The following is an 18,635-nucleotide window of genomic DNA, read 5'->3' on the forward strand; positions in this document are numbered from 1 at the left end:
CTTTATTCTCATAATATTACACCTTCATTCTCGTAATGTGACGACTTTATTGTCGTAATGTAACTACTTTAATCTCAAATAAAAAAATTAAAAAAATCTCTAACCTGGCCCTAATACCCCGTCAGTAAGAGACGAACATACATTTTCATTGCACTGGAAATAAATCTGCTGCTACAGTATCTTTGTCTTTTATTACATTTTTAATAATTTCAACATGTTTCTATTATAAGAGATTCATTTAGGATAAAACAGTTATCTTTATATACATATATAAGATGATCATCAAGACAGTATGAGAAGAAGCAGAAATAATCAGTTTGACAACGCTTCAAATAATTTATGTACAACTTTGGATTATGAATATTTTTTTTTATATTTCTGCAATCTGAGGGCCTCATTCACCTTCACTGCAGGAGTGATGTAATCTAGTGGTAATCCTCTTGAAGCTGCATTTTAAGTTTATGGGGTCTGAAGCGCAGGATAATGCCCATGCCCGGCCTCACTGTGTGACAGCAGCTGCGGTAGTGTATTGGAAAGCTGAAGACTGCTTATGTAATTTTTTAGATAATCTCAGATATACTGAGGGAATATTTGGGTCATGTGTTTACTGCAGATAAAACAAGGGTGGTCTGTTGTGTCCATTAACTACAGAGAATGCCTCTGTTTAAGGAGCGCGATGCTATGGCTTAAAGAGGAAAAGACTGAGAAGCCACAGTGAAACAAAGCTACGCATTAAAAAGATATGGATCAGCAGCAAGCTTTACCCCCAATTTAGTTCAGATTGAATGCATATCCATCCACCTTTTTCATGCTGCACACAGATTAGCTATATTACATGCTAGCAGGAGCTAGTCATAGCTGCACCATCCAGGAAACAACTTGTAGCAGATAATACTTAGACTTCTGTCTGAGCTTGTAGAAAACCTGTTTGCAGAAAAGAAAAACTTCTATTACCACATTTTATTCCTTATCCGTTTTCCCTCCATCCATTCGTTTTGTTTTGTCACTACTTCCAACTTGTCTATTCTTCCTTCTTTCAGTCCATTCCTTTGGCTATCCATCAATGCACCCTTCTGTCCGTTCATCTTCTCTTTATACATCTGTGTTTATTTAAACTCCGACTAATTTAGAAATACCTGGCATACATCCTGCTTTTATCGTTTTGTACTTTAAAAACAAAAACTCTTATAAAAATAAAGTGGAGTTAAATGTGAGAACCTTGGTTGCAGATGGAGTAAAATGTAGTGACACCCAAAAAAAGCTGATTTAAAGCCCTGCTGAAGTTAATCTCATTGCCAGATGAATGCAGTAGCAAAGTCACATGACCCTCACGATTTTCCTTCTGCGCAATTTGAAAGGGGTCTAAACGAATCATGTGTAACATAAGCCCAGGTTTAATAAAGCCTGGGATTAATTCCCTCAGTATTTCTGCAAAGCTGCTGCACAAACAAAACAAAGTACTTTCACCCTAAATTCATTTATCCAGGATTGTTTTTGGGTTGCTTTTCACATAACGGGGGTGCAGTCCACCCTGGTCGGATCACTTCAGTGCAATAAAAGCAGAGCTCAGACATCCTCTTAACATTTCTGAAACTGAGCCTAAAGCATTGGCTTGGCTTTCCCCAAAGAGTACTGATTAGTTCCTCTCTGTAGTATCCATCATGAACAGGGGGTGGCAGCAGTGGACTGTCCCAGTTGTCCTGCTTCCTTCCTCTCAGACCAGTTTGAGGCACTGTGTGTTGAAGCTGTCCCCCTCCCGACAGGCCACAGCTTCCAGCAGGGCCTGCTTTTTCTGCGTGCTGCGAGATGACTCCAGTTCGTACATGGTGGTCAGGTTGAAGAGGACGCTCTCGTGGAGGTAGAGGGCAGGGTCCTGCTGGACTAGACCTTCCAGCTGGCCCAAGGACTCCTTTAGCCGACCCAGGTAGAGGAGACACACCGCTGCGTTGTTATTGGCCTAAAAAAATAAATAAAATGTAGTAAATTTCACAGAAATCAACTGGACTAACATTTTTTTTTTTTAAGATAAGATTAGATTAACTTTATTGTCCCAAAGGAAATTTGATTTGGGTACAGACTCTGGTGGTTACATAGTCCAAAACTATGTGCATGCACACATAAAAACACTGCTATACTGTAGAAATTCCATTATAAGACAATAAATAAATACATAAGGAAGCATGTTACATTACATTCACAATAAAAAAAAAAATCATAAAAACCCTTCTTTAAAAAAAAATCTATTATATGAGATACATAAAAAACATATCAGTTTAGTTTAAATTTTGAATATCATTGCCTATTCCACAATTTACAGCTTCATACTGTTTATTGCCTTAATGGAAAGTGGAAAAAAAAGGGTTCTTATAGCGGTACAACCTACAGGTGGGGACTCTTAAGACGTTGACCTGAAGAAAGTAACTGATACTTAATAACCAGTCAAGCCCAGAAAATCATCTCAGACCCCACTCATATTCTTTATTGTTTCATTTTTGAAATATTTTTGGTTGTTTCCTTTGTGTGAAAAAAAGGAATTTTTGCAATAAAAAAAATCCAACCAAACTAATTAAAGCTCTTAATGTGCAGGTTCTGATAGTTTAACAGATTATTATACTTACCACAGGGTTTTTTGGGTCAACTTTTAGAACTTCAAGGAAGGTAGCATGTGCTTCAGCATAGTTATTCTGACTGAGGTAGACGAACGCCCTGAAAAAGCCAAAGAAAAAGATTCCTCTCAGATGTATGCACAAATTAAACAAGAAAGTAAAATGTTGTATTGTGTTTTTATAAGCATTACAGTAAAAAAAAGGTCTACACAATGTAAATTAACTGGCATTAAAACAGTCTATATCTCTATTTAAAGTTGTTTGTTTCTGCAATACACTATATGAGGCATTTCCTGTATGCAAAGGAGGCTGGCTAACTACATACATGCAGCCTAACCTGTTATCTATTAGGGGTGAGTATTGACATGGATGTTGCAATAAGGAACATGTCCCGATACAATCTTATCATGATATTATAATATCACTATATAGTGCAATACTTTTCCTATCAAATCAAATTTATAGACAAGCGAGTGCTGTATATGTTTATCAGAAGACATTGATTATTTAGTTATTTTGTATCCCTGTTGTTTGGGGTTTGAGTCAGTCTATGTGTGTGTTCGGTTTCTCAGGCTGCATCCTCAAAGGAAACGGTCTATCTGGACTGGATCCTTCTAGGTTCATGAAAATAAGGAGGCTGGAAGAGTTTGGGCTGTGAATTCAAACAGGTCCGGCCTCCCGCGGCTTTTACCACCGTATGCTCTGTCGCCTAGCAACCGTGACAGTCAACACAAAGCAGGTAAAGAATGAATACCATACTGAACTTCTCACTGGAAAAAAAAACAATTTCTTAAATTAAGTGTATTTATCTTTAATTTGAGTAGGTTGATGAGATAGTTTTCCAATGGAATAAGTATTTTTACTCTTACAATAAGATAATTGGATAATATGCTCATGAAATAAGACAAAACAATATTTTTTTCTTATTTTAAATGTAAATTGTCTTGTTCCATTGGCAAAATGTCTCTTTTACCTCCTCAATCCAAGAACAAATGCATTTATTTTATGAACAAATGACATCTAGATTTAGATTTTTTCCAGTGCTCACTGTTGTTCTGGGTGTTAACATTTTTGAGGAGCTTCAACAGCTGCATCGAATCAGATTTATAGTCCCCAACACTGAAGATATATTAGAATCTGTCCATAAATATCCCAAATAACCCACTTACACAGGGACGGAAAATATTTCAATAAACCAAGCATTATCCCCCACACATCTGACTCAATAACCATTTAAAACAACTATTTTCACATAACTGGATTATATTAAACTGAACTTCCAATATTCACCACTATTTGGTGCAAAGTGCCGTTTTCCTGTGATCACGGAGCAGCCCGCTTACTTGGTCTCACAATAAAACCTGGGATAACCCAGGCTACGTAGGATACACCGGACCCGTCTTTCAAAACGGGCAAAAAGAAGAACACATTTGTCGGCCACATAACGAGGAGTCTTGCAATCTGAACAGACCTCGGCGCCGTGCTATGATGTAATCGGCCTACGAACCTGTCCTTCGGAGGACGCAGCCCCTGAATTTTAATTTAGCCTATGTCTTCCACTGTGACTGCCTCAACTACAGATATGGCGCTACAGCCACAGCAAAAGGGCTCCACAGCGCTCTGCCAGAGCGGTGGTGCAGAGGTAGCCCCTTTTCCCTCACTGTTTTTTTAATCGATGCTAGGAACTGAAATATTAATATTACAACAGGGAGCTAAAAATCATGATATATCCCCTATAACCCCTAATATTCATGTTACGCCTGTTAGTCGCTGAGGAAGAAAAACATCTACAACATGTTGAGTGATAAATACTTTAAAACTAAATGAGGCATTTTCTAGCTCCATATCATTCACATGGGGCGATAGCAGCTAAGGAAGCAGGAGTTTCCCCTGCATCCGCAAGGTTGTCAATTCTGCTTTCAGTGTCAATGTGCCCTTGGGCAAGACATTTCACCAACATTACCTACTAATGATGGTCAGAGGGCCCGGTGGCGCCAGGGTACGGCAGCCTCACTTCTGTCAGTGAGCCTAAGGGGTGGCTGTGGCTACAGTGTAGTTTGGCACCATCAGTGAGTGAGACTGTGTGTAAATGGATGAATGACTGAATGTAGAGTAAATCACTTAGGGAAAGTCCGCTGACATTAAAAAAGTACAGGTCATTTACCACTTTATTATAGTCCATGAATCTTAAAATATATAAATGTTTACATACCATGGCTTAAACAGATAATGCACTTTAGCAGAGGCAGAAATAATTGGGTCATTCCACGAAAACTGTTAAGTTTGGGTCCATAACATTCAAAGAGGAATAAAAAGCATAATAAACCTGTCAGTAATACTTAAGTGTCTAAAGCCATTGATTCAAGTTTAGTTGGTAGCATGAGGTCAAATAAAATTGAATAATAAATATATATTTTGCACATTTATATGTTATTTTTATGTTAAACTGCAATCATTTTCTCATGTCCACCAACACCATTTTTCTCATTCGTGTAATGTAAAACTTAAGAAATATGAAATAAATCTAAAAAAAATGTTGTTGTTATGATTAGAAATACTTTCCTCTTAATAGGAAATGTGTTAATTATATTAAAATGTCATATTTTTTAATTGAAATTTCAATGTCATATTCCACCCCGTCACACCAATGTTATTTTGCGCCAAAATGCAATACACTGCCTAGAAGTGACATCACTAACATGAAGTGACATCATTCAAGAGTTTGAAGAAGAGAAGTCCAAACAATAGTGAGTTCTGTTTTTTCTTTAAGAACATTTTTGGTACATTTTTCCTTCAAAATCCTTTCTGTTAACCATAGCATATCCACCCCGTCACACAAAAAGTGGGGAAAACAATTTGATAATCAAATTTTGAAATTATATTCGTATTTATCATTCATTTTTCATCGTACTTCAACGCTAACGGCACCATCAGGTTTTAAAATATTCAGAAATTGAGCCATATTGCTTTAGATTTTCCACCCCGTCACACTAAAGCCTGTGACGGGTTGGAATCATTGTGATAGGTGGCAAACGTTCTTTATATTTAATTAATGCTGTACATCACATTAAAACATTACAAAAAAAAAAACACTTTGAACACACTATTGTTTAAAAAAAAAAAAAAGACACTTTCTGAAGTGAATAACATTTTTTTTTGTCTTACTTTTATCTAAAATTACCCTTTAATTTGTTAACCTTTATCCTGTGACGGGGTGGAAAAGGAAACTCTGCTCCCTGGATATAATGTGCTAAAATATTCGCAGAAAATGGTGTCTGAGCTTGAAAAATATGTTTTATTGCAAGTGTTACATGTTCTACAGGCTATGAAACTAAAAAAATGATGATCAAAAACCTCTAAATTTAGAGGTCCAATCTTTACACTTTCCATGGGATGACCCAACTGTATTTCTGTTTCCCATGAAGGAAATGAAACCATGCTATCTGTATAGCTTTTTAAAACCTTAAAATAGGAGAAAATCAAGACATGCTTAAGTTCTTATAACAATTTTATGTTGACCAATGCCAATATTTGAGTTTTAAGTTAAATAAGCTGCATTGAATGATCCGATTTTCACCAAAAACATCCTATTTTGGGAAAATGAGCATCTCTGGATTAGGATGCTTGACAAGAACCAACCACCCTCACATAATTCTATAAAATTCAGATCAACATGCAGCATAGCACATACTGCCACCTGCTGGCCACAATGTATACACTAGTTTATTTGCTGTTATCCAGAGGATTAATATGATTTTCTTTCAACATTAATATTTTAAAAGGTTTAATTGAGATTTCTTCAGTAGTTTGCCTCTTCCCCCCATAGAATATCCTCGATCAATATCAACCAAAAACAAGGAACAGCAGAGAAAATAAAATTGCATGGACTGGAATTGTATATCTTTTATTAAAGTATGGTTAGCAGATCTCAGTGTAATTTAACACTCCAAACAACCTCAGGTCGGAGCAGCATGGACATTACCTCCTGTTTCCCGGATTAAGCAGAAATTTGGGTGTGCTGTCTCTCTATAGGTGTGAAAAAACTCTTATCTACAAGTACCTGTTCATTAGAACACATGTAGCGTGACTGACGTTACTGCCTTCCATCTGGTACGCTTTCTCCACATCCTCAAAGTATCTTTCAGCGGTTTTCACATCTCCGATCTGGGAAACAACAAAGCAGCTGCACATTAACTGTCGATCAATCCCTGGGCATGAAAAGAACATTATTTCTAAGTATAAAGGACGTCTAAAAGGGGCTAAAGAAAACATGGATATAAATCCTAGCAAACAGAAATGTATTAGGATGTAAACATTTTCTGACAAGAAAACCATCCCTTCTCTGCACCTTTTTTTATTTCCAGCTGCATCAACTCAGTTCTTACATCAATGACTTCTTATCAAAACACAAGCCATGTTATAATAATCAAAAAGGCAAACTCAAAGAAGATGAAACTGCATCTGGAACAAAATGCTCTCTGTAACTGCTTCGGTTGTGTAATGTAGAACCGTAGCACTCAGATTTGGTCATCAAGAAATAAAGCAAAACCAATTAAAAGTAAGCAGCCTAAAAGTAGAAGAATTTACCTTCTTTTCTGATTTAACTCTATATAGTGTTAGTAAATTATGTCAAAGTAGTAGGAAAATGCAGTGAATTACACTCGGAAATGTATACCTTTAAGTTTTACACATTACTACCACAAACCTCAGTGATGTCCTCTTAGATATTATGTCAAAGGTTATAAAAAGTGGTGAAATGTACAAAAAAAAAGTTATGTATGGTAATTTTTCTTCTTCATATTTTGGTGGCAGCGTCATGCTGCGGGATTCAGTTATTTCAACATGTAAATAAATGAATACAAGGAGCAGGACACCAGTTTTGCTGAGGGCTCTGTCACACATTGACGATTTAGCCTTTGCTTGCCTGATGTCCCAGAATCTTCTAAAACGCCGGAATACGCTGAACTTTCTATGTAGTCTTTCAATTTTGGGCGTATACGTAGAGTATTCATAACGATTCCAGAACTTATGTCCAACGACAGACCAGCTTATGCATAACGCATGGCAGCGTAAGGCCCATGACATTATGCACAAGCCAGTGTCCTGAGGCGGGCAGCACTGTGCCTGCAGGTGCCGGGTCTGCATAAGAAGATTTATTTGATCGCAGTATTAACCTACAGTAGCTGCTGTTGACAACCTGCCAAAAAAAAAAAAAAAGAAAGAAAAAGAAAAGAAATAGGGTTTGCAGTCGCAGTAGATTCAGCTACCAAGTTTGTTGATATATATCTATATCTATATATAGATATATATTTTAAATAAAGCATTTTAAATGCCACGATAATCATATTTAATGAATTTTAATGCCAATTAAGGCCTTAATTTAAAAAAATAATAACTTAATGACTTCTAATGATTTTTAATGACCCGCGATAACCCTGACATAGCCAAGTGGCCTGAATCATATTGGAAAAAAAATCTGAACTTCAGACTGCCATGAAAAGATCAGATACAGGTCGCATATGTGCAAAAAAAAAAAAAAAAAAGATGGATTTGGATCACTACAGGCTGCTGTGTGAACGTAGCCTTAATGAATTCATCTAACAAAACAAAAGAAAACTAATGGCCATAAAAAACAACTTTTCCTCCAAATATTAATAGTTTGTTTGCTGTCTTAGTATGAGTCAATAATTTCATTAAAGCCTCTTTAACAGAAAATAAAGGACATTTTATATTTAATAATAAATCATGTGTCCAAGGAGTCTTATATTCCGTTCATCTATCTGGTGGTGTACAGACCTGCAAAAAGATGCGACCAATACCACTGAGCAGCTGCACTCTCTGCTGGGGTTCATACTGGATGATGGAGTGATAGGTCTCCACTGCCAGAACAAAGTCCTGAAGACAAATGAATTCCAAAAAAAGCAATAAGCTGTGAGAACAAGTACTAGAAAAACAGTGAAACAAAAGACAAGGGTGGAGAGAGGTAAGCTAAGCAGAGTTTGTTCATGGGGAGAGTCTAATCAAACATTTGGAGTATTAGCAGGACGCTGTGACCCTCCTCCCACCCTGATGCTGTGCTGTGATGCATCGCTCACTTAGTGACTGGAATAGTAAGCGACACGACACAGAGAGGTCAGAGAGGGCTGTGTGCAGGCCTGGCGTGTGTGTACCGAGCTGAGAGGGCACAGGAAGGGTGGACTGAACATGTCGGTGCATCTGAATGCTGTTTGGAACAAAACTCAAACTTCTGACTTTGCCTTTAAAAATGAGTTTAACCTGAATCCAACCTTCATTTCTTTATATTTTGCTTTTAAAGGACCCAGAAACCTTTAGAGTCTTGATCTTAAGTTCCTCAGGCTTTTGAAATGCTGTTCAAGGACTATCTGTAGACTTTGAAAAGAAAAGCATCCTGAACTCAAAGGATGAGCCAGTATTGTTTCAACACACGACAGAAAACCAAAGTAATAAAAAAACAACAGTTTCTGGCAAATTTCTAGACAATTTGTTGTTTTTGTATTTGTTCCCATTTCTAAACTCAAAACCATAAAGACTTACACCATGAATATTGTTATTATTGGGAGAGTGTTGGCCTAGTGGTTAGAGCAGTGCGCTTGTGCTCTGAGAAAGTTGCCAGTACCTGGTTTGATCCCAGCAGCCTCCACTCTGGGTCCCTAAGCAAAACCCTTAACCCCACACTGCTCCCAGGGCGCCACACAATGGCAGCCCACTGCTCCCCAAGAGGATGGGTTAAAATGCAGAGAGTGAATCCTTGACTGGGCCGCCTTCTACAGTTGCTTTTTGTATCTCTGCTTCTGTCTCCTTGAACCCCAGTAGGCCTCGGCAGATGGCCGCTCACACTGAGCCTGGTTCTGCTGGAGGTTTCTTCCTGTTCAAAGGGAGTTTTTCCTCTCCACTGTCGCTACAAGCATGCTTTGTGTGAGGGATTGTATTTGAGTCAATGAGTCGATGCAATCATCTGGTTTTCCTTAGATAGAAAACTTTGAATCAATTTGACTGTATGATCTGGTTGAACTGTAAAGTGCCTTGAGATGACTTGTGTTGTGAATTGGCGCTACAGAAATAAACTGAATTGAATTGGATTTCCTCATTGTGGGACAATAAAGGGATTCATTTTTTTATTGTTATTATTTTTCATTAAAAGTTGGCCAGATGATGCTTCCTTACAGAGTCTCCAGGATCTGGAGGATCAGGAGCATATAGGGCTGAGAAATATGGCCAAAAAAATGAAATATTTTTCTTTCCCTTTAGTTTTTTTCATGATAAAAATTGACCAAAATCAGAACTTACTCTAAAAAACTGGCCTTTATTCCAATTGTAGCTAAATCCAAGCTGTCAAAAATGCTTTTAACTGCACTGGAAATACCTAAAAGGATTCCAAGGAAGTCTAGCTGGTTGGAAGCAAATATTTTGAAATATACAAATTTGGGATGCCTAAAATCCTTGTGTTCAGACTGAGCGCTGTGATTTCTGCGAGCCCCACAGGGAGTTTACCGCTCTGCATTTCAGATGCACAGTGTTTCCACCCCAGACCGCCTCATCAATGGGAGGAGCTTCAGCTGTATCAAGCTAACACCTCACCCACATGAAAAAACTCAAAATAAATAGACTGAATGGTTAGCGCTTGTTAGTCAAAGTTTGTGAAGCTAAAATTATCAATTGTAAGAATGAAAAAATTTAATTAAGATCATGTGTGCTACTTGTGTTTCAGACATATTATTATTGTTTTTTTTATCCTGAGTTTAACTATTGAATAAAAATCATCTACGTTTTCAGTGCTTTGATTTTTAGGATGGGATCATATTTAATTGTGGCCAATGATGTCGCCACCTCGGTACTCGTTTCTTTATAGAAACTTATTGAATAACATCACATGTCATTGCTGTGTTGGTACTGAAAAAAAAATCTCTCTCTCTCTCTCCTCCTAGATTCTTTGTTTTGGACCTTCCGTTACCCATGGCAACCCCATAGCATTTCCTGTCAAGTTCTTGTTGTCGGCATTTCACAATAAAAGCACAGGTGAAAATTAAATTAATGCAGCAGCCCATGAAGTTAAGTTTCACCGGGGCTTTTATTATTAAATTGTTCTCTATGCACAGCTTTTAAATCGTCTTGGGAGTACCATACATTTTTGGAAAAGCTCCAAAGGCTCTGAAAGAAAAGAGAATCCTCTTTGGTTCATCTTAATGTTGGTAAGATTCAGCAGCACTTCCTTGTAAATCTATCGCAGTAAGCCCTGTTGCTGGAGAGTGGGCAGGGACAGACTGTGGTCTGTGCTGGAGGTAAGAGAGGATGACCAACAGTCCTTCTAAGACTAAATAAAAACCTCTTTTTTTTAAAGCCACCTAAAAATCTCTTCAGAGCATTCTGCATTTCCTCCTTTGTTAATATTATTTTCTCTTCATTCAATTTTAACAGAAAAAAGCTTGATCCTGGCTGCTTATTCACATAGAACCGGTCCTTGATTGGTTGCCGCGGTGCAATTTCATAGAAAGTTCAGTTTGCATAGGGGTACTATGTAAATCTACCGCCATTGCCGTGGAAACCTTGCTTGGTCTGAATGCACCTTTAACACAGCATCAATAATGAAAAACAAATGTTTTATATAAATCTTCACATCTAAACTAAGCTGATATCTTTCTAGTTTGTTTTGTCTTGCAAGAGAGTGACAATAAAAAAAGGTGATAAAAATGCTGAGGATTAGAAATCAAAGCCTGGAAAGGAGCTGAGCTGATTGTGATCTCATCTCTCAGCAGTAGATGGCACTGTGTTTCTCTCTACGGCTCGTTCTGAGCCCTCACCAACACCACCACTCCCCTCCTCTCTCCGCTCGTTCTTTCTCCGACCAAGAATCCAATTAGTGGTCAGTCTGTGGGGATTTCACTGTGAATCCACCACCAGCCTGGCATCAGAGATCTCCGAGACTCACACCCACAGTGACACACGAACACACGAACCCACCTTCATCAGCAGCAGGCAGTTGGCCGTGGAGTACATGACCCGGCTGAGGCGAGACCTCCACAGCTTTAGAGATGCTATAAACAGGAAAGAGAAATGGTGAAAAAGGGAGGGGTTCAATGACTTTCTATTTTCACTCCTATTGCTTTTTGGGTATTCCTGAGATCCTTTAGTTTTATGAGAAACCTCCACACTCATGGTCCTCTCATTACAACCAGATGTAACTCCTGGGTTATTTTAAGGCAAGGTGCTGAAGAAGACACTGCGGCACATTTCCTCTTTGTCTGCTGTGGGAAGAGCCTGTTACTATTCATCACTGTGTTTGTGGGAGACGGAGCGGAGGGAAGAGCTAATCACTCAGTGGGGTTCTGATGTGTGAAGGCAAGGCCCTGCGTTATCGACTGTCTGTGTGGGTAGGAGAGAAAGAGGACGCAGCGTTATGCTGCTTTTGTTAGGAGAAGAAACTGGCTGAACTGAGGCGCCCTCACGGATACAGTCATACATGCGTCAGCCGGCTAATTTTCCACCATTTAGCTCAGATGTAACAATTGTCGGGCACATTTTTAAACTGATAAACTGGAGAAATATTTAGTAGCCTCATGGTCTCCAATTGTGGGTCTGATTTAACTTGGGTGGAGGTGCAGCTGGGTAAATTTCCCCCGCACAAACTAGTGCAAATGTGAGTGGCTTGGCAGGATTGATCTATATTGATCCGAATGGCGTAAAGAGCTGTAGAAAGCATTTAATATTCAGTGAGAGTGGCAGAGCTGTGAGAGGCTAATAAGAGGCTTTGGTTGAGACTGTGTGACTGTATGTGTGTCTGCTGCAGTCCTACGCCAGGTGTGCATCTGGTTTAACTGTTCAGGCCTGTGACCCGACTCTCCTCCCATGATGCGATGCAGTCTGGGAACACAGCCAGGTCGGATTCTCTGCGGTGTGTTTGCTTACCTTGCCTGTTCTCCTCTGCTATGGTGATCATGCTTCCATCCTCTGCTAAGCTTTTCTCCAGGTTTTCCAGGATCTGTGCAAGCATGGGATTTTAAATAACTAGCAGCATTTTAAACAGCACCAGCACATTAAACAAAACAGAGTTCTCTGATTATATTTAGCTTTTTTTTTTAACCAGGGTTTCTGCAAATATTAAAGAATTAAGTTCACCACCTATATTTACAATCAAAATTTATTCTAAAACTTTAGCATTTCATAGCTGCTGTTCTGCTTGTTCAGAACTTCTGCACCTTTTTTAGGTAAGGTGTAAATCCACAGCTAAGTTCCTGCTTTCAATCTAAACCTTATTTAACCCTTTAAAGTCAAGAGTATCATATTTGATACATGAGATTTGAGACATTTGCAACATCAGTGGGATGTTTTTGTTCTTAAAACCCTGACCTACACAACCAGAAATACTCAATCACATGGAGTGTTGGCCTAGACGTTAGAGCAGTGGGCTTGTGCTCTGAGAAGGTTGCAAGTACCCGGTTCGATCCCCACAGCTCCACTCTGGGTACCTGAGCAAGACCCTTAACACCACACTGCTCCCGGGCACCACACAATGGCAGCCCACTGCTCCCAAAGAGGACGGGTTAAATGCAGAGGTAAATTTCTCCAATGTGAGATCAATAAAAAGTTCAATTATTCAATTAGTGAACTAAAATGCCTGTATCAAAATTGTTCCAAATAAATGATCTAATTCAACTTAAATAAAATCCAATTTTTTTTATTTAATTTGTCAGAAAGTTCAATGACGATTCTCATTGTGAAAAAAATTGAATAACTTTCAATTATTTCATGATTCAGTCTTTAAAGGGTTAATATGCACTTGCTCAAAACATAGGAAAAGGTGCATAATAACAGAAATAATGTCTATATTTTCTTTTTTTTTAATCTAACATTACCAAAGCAGAAACTAGGTTACAATAAGAGGTTTAAATAAATAAAATCTAAGATTTGGTTAAAAAAAACTGGATGGAATCAAATAAGATCATTTTGGTTTTAGGGGGAGTAATTATTTTCAATATGTGAAATATTTTCTGTAAATGTTCCCAACCTTTCAAGATCTTAAATTAAATATTTACAGACCATTCATATTTATTTCCCCTATGTTTTTTCTTTATTTTAACACATTTATAATATTGACATTAATAGGTAAAATTTTAAGATTTATGTTTAGAAGTTTAAAAAAAGAGATTTAATTACATTTTATTTTCATCTCAACTTCAAAAAAAATTTCTAAGGACATTTTTTATTCTACCTTTTACATGCAAACTTAAACTTCCTTTTTATATATACTTTTAAGAATGTGCGAACTTACAGAATCACTGTAAGCAGATTCAAGTTAATTGGTGATTTTTTAAATGTTAATGTTGCTTAGGTAAGAATACTTTTTTAAAGTACAAATCCAAATTTCTCAGTTTTTGTTGGAGGACTTAGACATTTAAGGCAACTTCTTTTATGTACTCTCAGAAATTCCTCTTTAAACACTGTTATGCAGTTTTTAATAACACAAAGGCTAAGAAAACTACTTTAGAGGTAAATATGCACTTTTTTTTAATAAGCTGTATTCTTTGAGGTCTTAATCTTAAAACTTTTAACTAAATCAAATTTTATTTTATAACTTCAATCAGTTTTGGATTTTTTCCCCCCCTTCAACTGTACAAATAATACTTTTTAAAAAAAAAGGTTAATTTCAGAACTCAGAAATGCAGCAAAACTTGGTTTTATAAATGTTTATCTAAAAACTAAAATGCAATATTAGGAAATTATGATAGGGACTGAGCAAGTCTTCTGAAAATAACGTTTTAGGCTCAACAAGAAACCTTTATCATCTTCAAAAAGAGGTTCGCCATTTATTTATTTTTTTGTTTATTTTCATACTTGCCAAGACCTAGTAAACACTTCTCACAAGGATTTTAAGACAAAATGCTTTTTAAAATAAATAAAAATGTAAAAATTTGATGCAGGTTTAGAGACTTTTAAAATTGTTAAAACTTTATCTTGAGGCTGTGTTGGTGTTTGTGTGTTTCTGTACTAACAGCGAGGCAGACGGTTTTGAGTTTGTGCAGACGGTCCAGAGCCTCCCGGGGTTTGGCCAGGTACTGGGGGAGCTCGGCGTGCAGCAGCCGCATGGAGAACGGCACCATCGATCCTGGATGGGTGACGATGTTTGAAGGGGTGAACAGAGAGAGAGAATGTGTGAGGAAGAAGGGACAATATGGAACAGGGAGGGATGGGAATGAAGCAGGAGAGTGAAGACAGAAAGATGAGAATATAAAGCCATCCACCCACACACAGACTGTACACAGCCCTGGAGGCAGGAACCTACAGATGGCACCGAGCTACGTATGGCTGCTTATTAAAGCCTCTCATCTCTCCATCTCTGTGTGCCGCACAGCTCCATCACTCATCTCCCTGCTCATCCCTCTGCCTGCCTCTATATCATTCACACTCTTACACACACATCGGCAGACAGACAGACACACACACACACCCCTCTGAGCAAAAGCCTGTGTTCAGGTGAGTCCCCAGGCTTTGATCAGGGTCTCTTTGATACTGTGATCTGATCTGAAACTCTGCGAGCTACTCCATCTTTGGCTGCTGCTTCTGCTAGTCTATGTATCTCAGTTTCTATCTATATTGTCTATCTGCTTGTGTTCGCCATCTAAAAATGGAGGACATACCCCCCATTAAACAAGACATAGTGCCTGCACTAACTGTCCTTTTTTTCTGTATTTAATTTTAGTATTTTAATCAGATTAAAATGTTATTCTACTTATGTCAGATCAATTGTTCAAAAGAATTCTGTGTTTTTTCACAATGCTTTTGAAGGTCTGGATAGTTATATTGTCAAAATCCAGGTCCGTTGTCATTTCTGACAAGCTGCTGTAAAGACAACGTCTTGATTCTGTAAATCGTTAGAACATCACCTATTCACCCATATGCAGCTCTCTGTGCTTATTGCTCATCTGCTGCCTTTTGGTTCTTTAAAATGCTAATTGAAAAAAGTTGGCGGACTCTTCTATTAACCCTCTGAAACCACAGCAGTCCGTTGGAAAAAGTTCTTCTGGCTTTAGCCTTAGCACTTGGTTAAAGTCGTAGGGAAGTCATATTTAAATGCCAAATCATTCTGGCTTAAACATGTATATAAATGTACTCTTTATCAGACTATGTTTTCCCAAAATTTTAGAAAATTTCTATAAAAAAAAAAAAACTGTTTTTTTCTCGTTATCTTATGCAGGCCAGTTAGTTATATGTCAGCCTGAACACCTAAATTCGGCCAATCAAGTATCAAAGGTCGTCTGTCAATCAATTGTTTCGGCGATGGCATCCTCATCCATATGTCGCAGCTAATAGGCGCAACTGTTTAAATAAGAGATAAGAATCATTGACTTCACCATTGGTTTAGGTCCCAGTGTTCACGGGGATGGACGTCTGTGTCTTCGGCAGGCGTAGAGATAACAGAACTGGCAGCGTTGCAAGGCAAGGGCTCAAACATGTAAGGCTGTAAGCCTTCTACACAAAACCTCTTTCACAACATCTTCGTTCCCCACTTTCCTCCTCTAAATAAAACATGTATGACGGAGGAAACTCATCCACGACCTCCGACACAAAACTCTCCTCCTCTTGCATGTTTCCTCTGTCCATAGCGTTCCTTGACAGTGTCGTCTCTAAGTCACCAATTTAGTGCTACTTGGTCGCAATGGAATTTCCCATTGGGAACCTACTAGCACTAAGTTGCTAACTGGTTTGTAAGATTCTTCTGAGACTCCGTAACGAAAAAAAAAAAAAAAAAAAAAAAAAAAAAAAAAAAAAAAAAAAAAAAAAAAAAAAAAAAAAAAAAAACAGATTGTAAGACAGGATTTTTTTTCAAATAGAAATGTTCTAACTTTTGGGACAATATCGTCTGATAAAGAGTACATTTATATAAATGTCTAAGCTAGAAGGATTTGACATTTGAATAGGATTTTCCTAGGATTTTAACAGTTAATCAGTTGCTAAATTAGTCAATGATTATTTCCATAATACATTAATCGCAGTTAATCTGACTATTTATTATCGTACTAGTACTAAGTAATAGAGTCCAGTTGTTGCTGATGGATGGTTCAATAGGATGTGAGGAAAAATAAAAGCTGGTTAAAGACAGATAGCAGGCAGAGCAGCAATACAAGGTTAGATATTTATATTTAGGAATACCTTGCTGAAAAAAGTTGCTTTTTTTATTCTGCTTTGATTTGTTTCTCTTGCGCTGACTCCATGTTGGCATTAAAAAAAATGATATAACTAAGGCAAATAAGTCTCTTCTGAGCAGGCTTAATATTAAAACAGGTAATTTAGTCTCTGCTTGTTGGTGTTTACAATCCTAAAAACAGAAAAATGTCTCATAAAAATGTATTAAATAGAGTTTAATTAATTGGGAAATGTGTGTTAATTTAGATAGGGGTATTTTACTTAAAGAGTGAAATTACTTCTGTCTCTAGGCTTTCACTTTAAGAACAAAACAAAATGCAAACAGACTCCTTACTCGAGTCATCAGTCGATCTCAATCCTTTAGGAGATCGATACAAGGGGCAGCCGTCTCTTAAGGCGTTCACAGAATATGATCGCGAGTAATAGAGAGTTGATGCAAGGCCTTGAGTAAAGATATGTTCGAATTCTGATGCCAGGCAACACATCTCACGCCAGTTTGTCTCTGAACACCTAGCAGGGCATAAAGCGTTTAATATTGAGCAATGGAAAGTCAATCGGTGCTCTCTTTAGAAAGCTGTGCAGTGTATTTTCAAATGTTGTGTATGTGCAGCTGTGTCTCTGCTGCTGCCTTCACTGTGGTAGCCCGAGGGGCGAAGCAGATCCAAAGTAATGGGAATACATTAGAGAGCAATTCATGCAGTGGAAAAGGAGGAAAAACAAAACCAAAGAACTGCTGGAGACAAGTTGAGCTGTTGGAGCTTCTCAATGATACAGCCTGATATCAAGCTTGTGGCAGAACTTTCCTTTGAATATTTAACAGGACAGCAGAGTTGTGCTTCTGTAACCAAAAAACTTGGTTCAAACGAAAAAGCTTGAATAAGAGCATACTTTTAGAACTAAGCTAAGAGTTTTAAATCAGCTTTTCAATGCTGGCATTAATAATGCCCTTAAAGATGAAGTTCTCTCTAAGCAAATATGGAAAGTGCTGTGAAGTTTCTACCTTACAGTGTTTGACCTGTGTGATATAAAATTAAAAGTGTAACTCGAATCTAGAATGTAAATACCAGAAGCAATATAATGTATGTGTCCTTACCTCTCCTTCCAGGGTAAACAGATGGATAATACTCATAGTAGAGATCTGGTTGGTCTAAGTTGCCAAATGGTTCGAACTCCAGTTCAGCATTGTGGAAAAGGTTCAACTTGACTAGCAGAGACAGTCGGACAAACCAAAGCTGGAAAATACAGAAAAACAAATAAAAAAAGGAGTTTCTAAGAATATACATAAGCCTAGATTTGTTTTCTGAACGGCCTCCCTCTATATAAATGGCTGTAGTGTTGGTTAGTGTCATTTGAGATAACTACAATAGAACTTCATAAGCAAACTGAAATAAATTCCTTCTCTTTCCTCTCCAAATATCAAACGTAAATTAAATCAATTAAGAAATAATAGTTATGTTCTTTTAGCACTGTATCAGAAATAAATCTTTTTTTTTTTCCCAAAGTCCAACTAAAAAATCTGAAGTAAAGAAAGTTGGAATATATCATTAGCATTTTCTGATCCATGACAAAGGAACCAGATGAAAAAATAACAAATAAATCTGTAAAATAGAATAAGTTGATCACCAAAAATGACAACATTTTTTCAAGTTGGACATCGAAAGACTTTGGCCATTTCTCAATTCATAAGAACGACAGTACAGACTCGTGTTCTCGCCAAGTACGTTTTTGACAAGAACACAGGAAAGTGTGGACTCAGGGAGAGCGGGAGAACGCTGAGTAAATATGGGTCCATTGGAACAGAAGCGTAACCGTGCAGTCATCACACGCTCGGCTAGTCTGGAGCTGCATTTCACCTCCTGTTATTAATAA

The 18,635-nt window shown here is 37.7% G+C and overlaps 1 protein-coding gene across 1 annotated transcript in view; it reads right to left on the reverse strand.

The window, feature by feature from the left end:
- Positions 1 to 185: 185 nt before the first annotated feature.
- Positions 186 to 18,635, reverse strand: part of trappc12 (trafficking protein particle complex 12) — a 42,423-nt gene continuing 23,973 nt past the window's right edge. The window contains exons 4-11 of the mRNA XM_015381288.1: positions 17,860 to 17,998; positions 14,615 to 14,727; positions 12,531 to 12,603; positions 11,586 to 11,659; positions 8,403 to 8,501; positions 6,667 to 6,770; positions 2,619 to 2,706; positions 186 to 1,957 (exon numbers count right to left, since the gene is read on the reverse strand). Coding sequence (XP_015236774.1) covers positions 1,715 to 1,957; positions 2,619 to 2,706; positions 6,667 to 6,770; positions 8,403 to 8,501; positions 11,586 to 11,659; positions 12,531 to 12,603; positions 14,615 to 14,727; positions 17,860 to 17,998 — 933 coding nt within the window. The 3' untranslated portion in view covers positions 186 to 1,714. The remainder of the gene's footprint in view (positions 1,958 to 2,618; positions 2,707 to 6,666; positions 6,771 to 8,402; positions 8,502 to 11,585; positions 11,660 to 12,530; positions 12,604 to 14,614; positions 14,728 to 17,859; positions 17,999 to 18,635) is intronic.

The sequence above is a fragment of the Cyprinodon variegatus genome, unplaced genomic scaffold (genome assembly GCF_000732505.1).
Source record: "Cyprinodon variegatus isolate N-32 unplaced genomic scaffold, C_variegatus-1.0 Scaffold230, whole genome shotgun sequence".
NCBI classification, from domain to species: domain Eukaryota; kingdom Metazoa; phylum Chordata; class Actinopteri; order Cyprinodontiformes; family Cyprinodontidae; genus Cyprinodon; species Cyprinodon variegatus.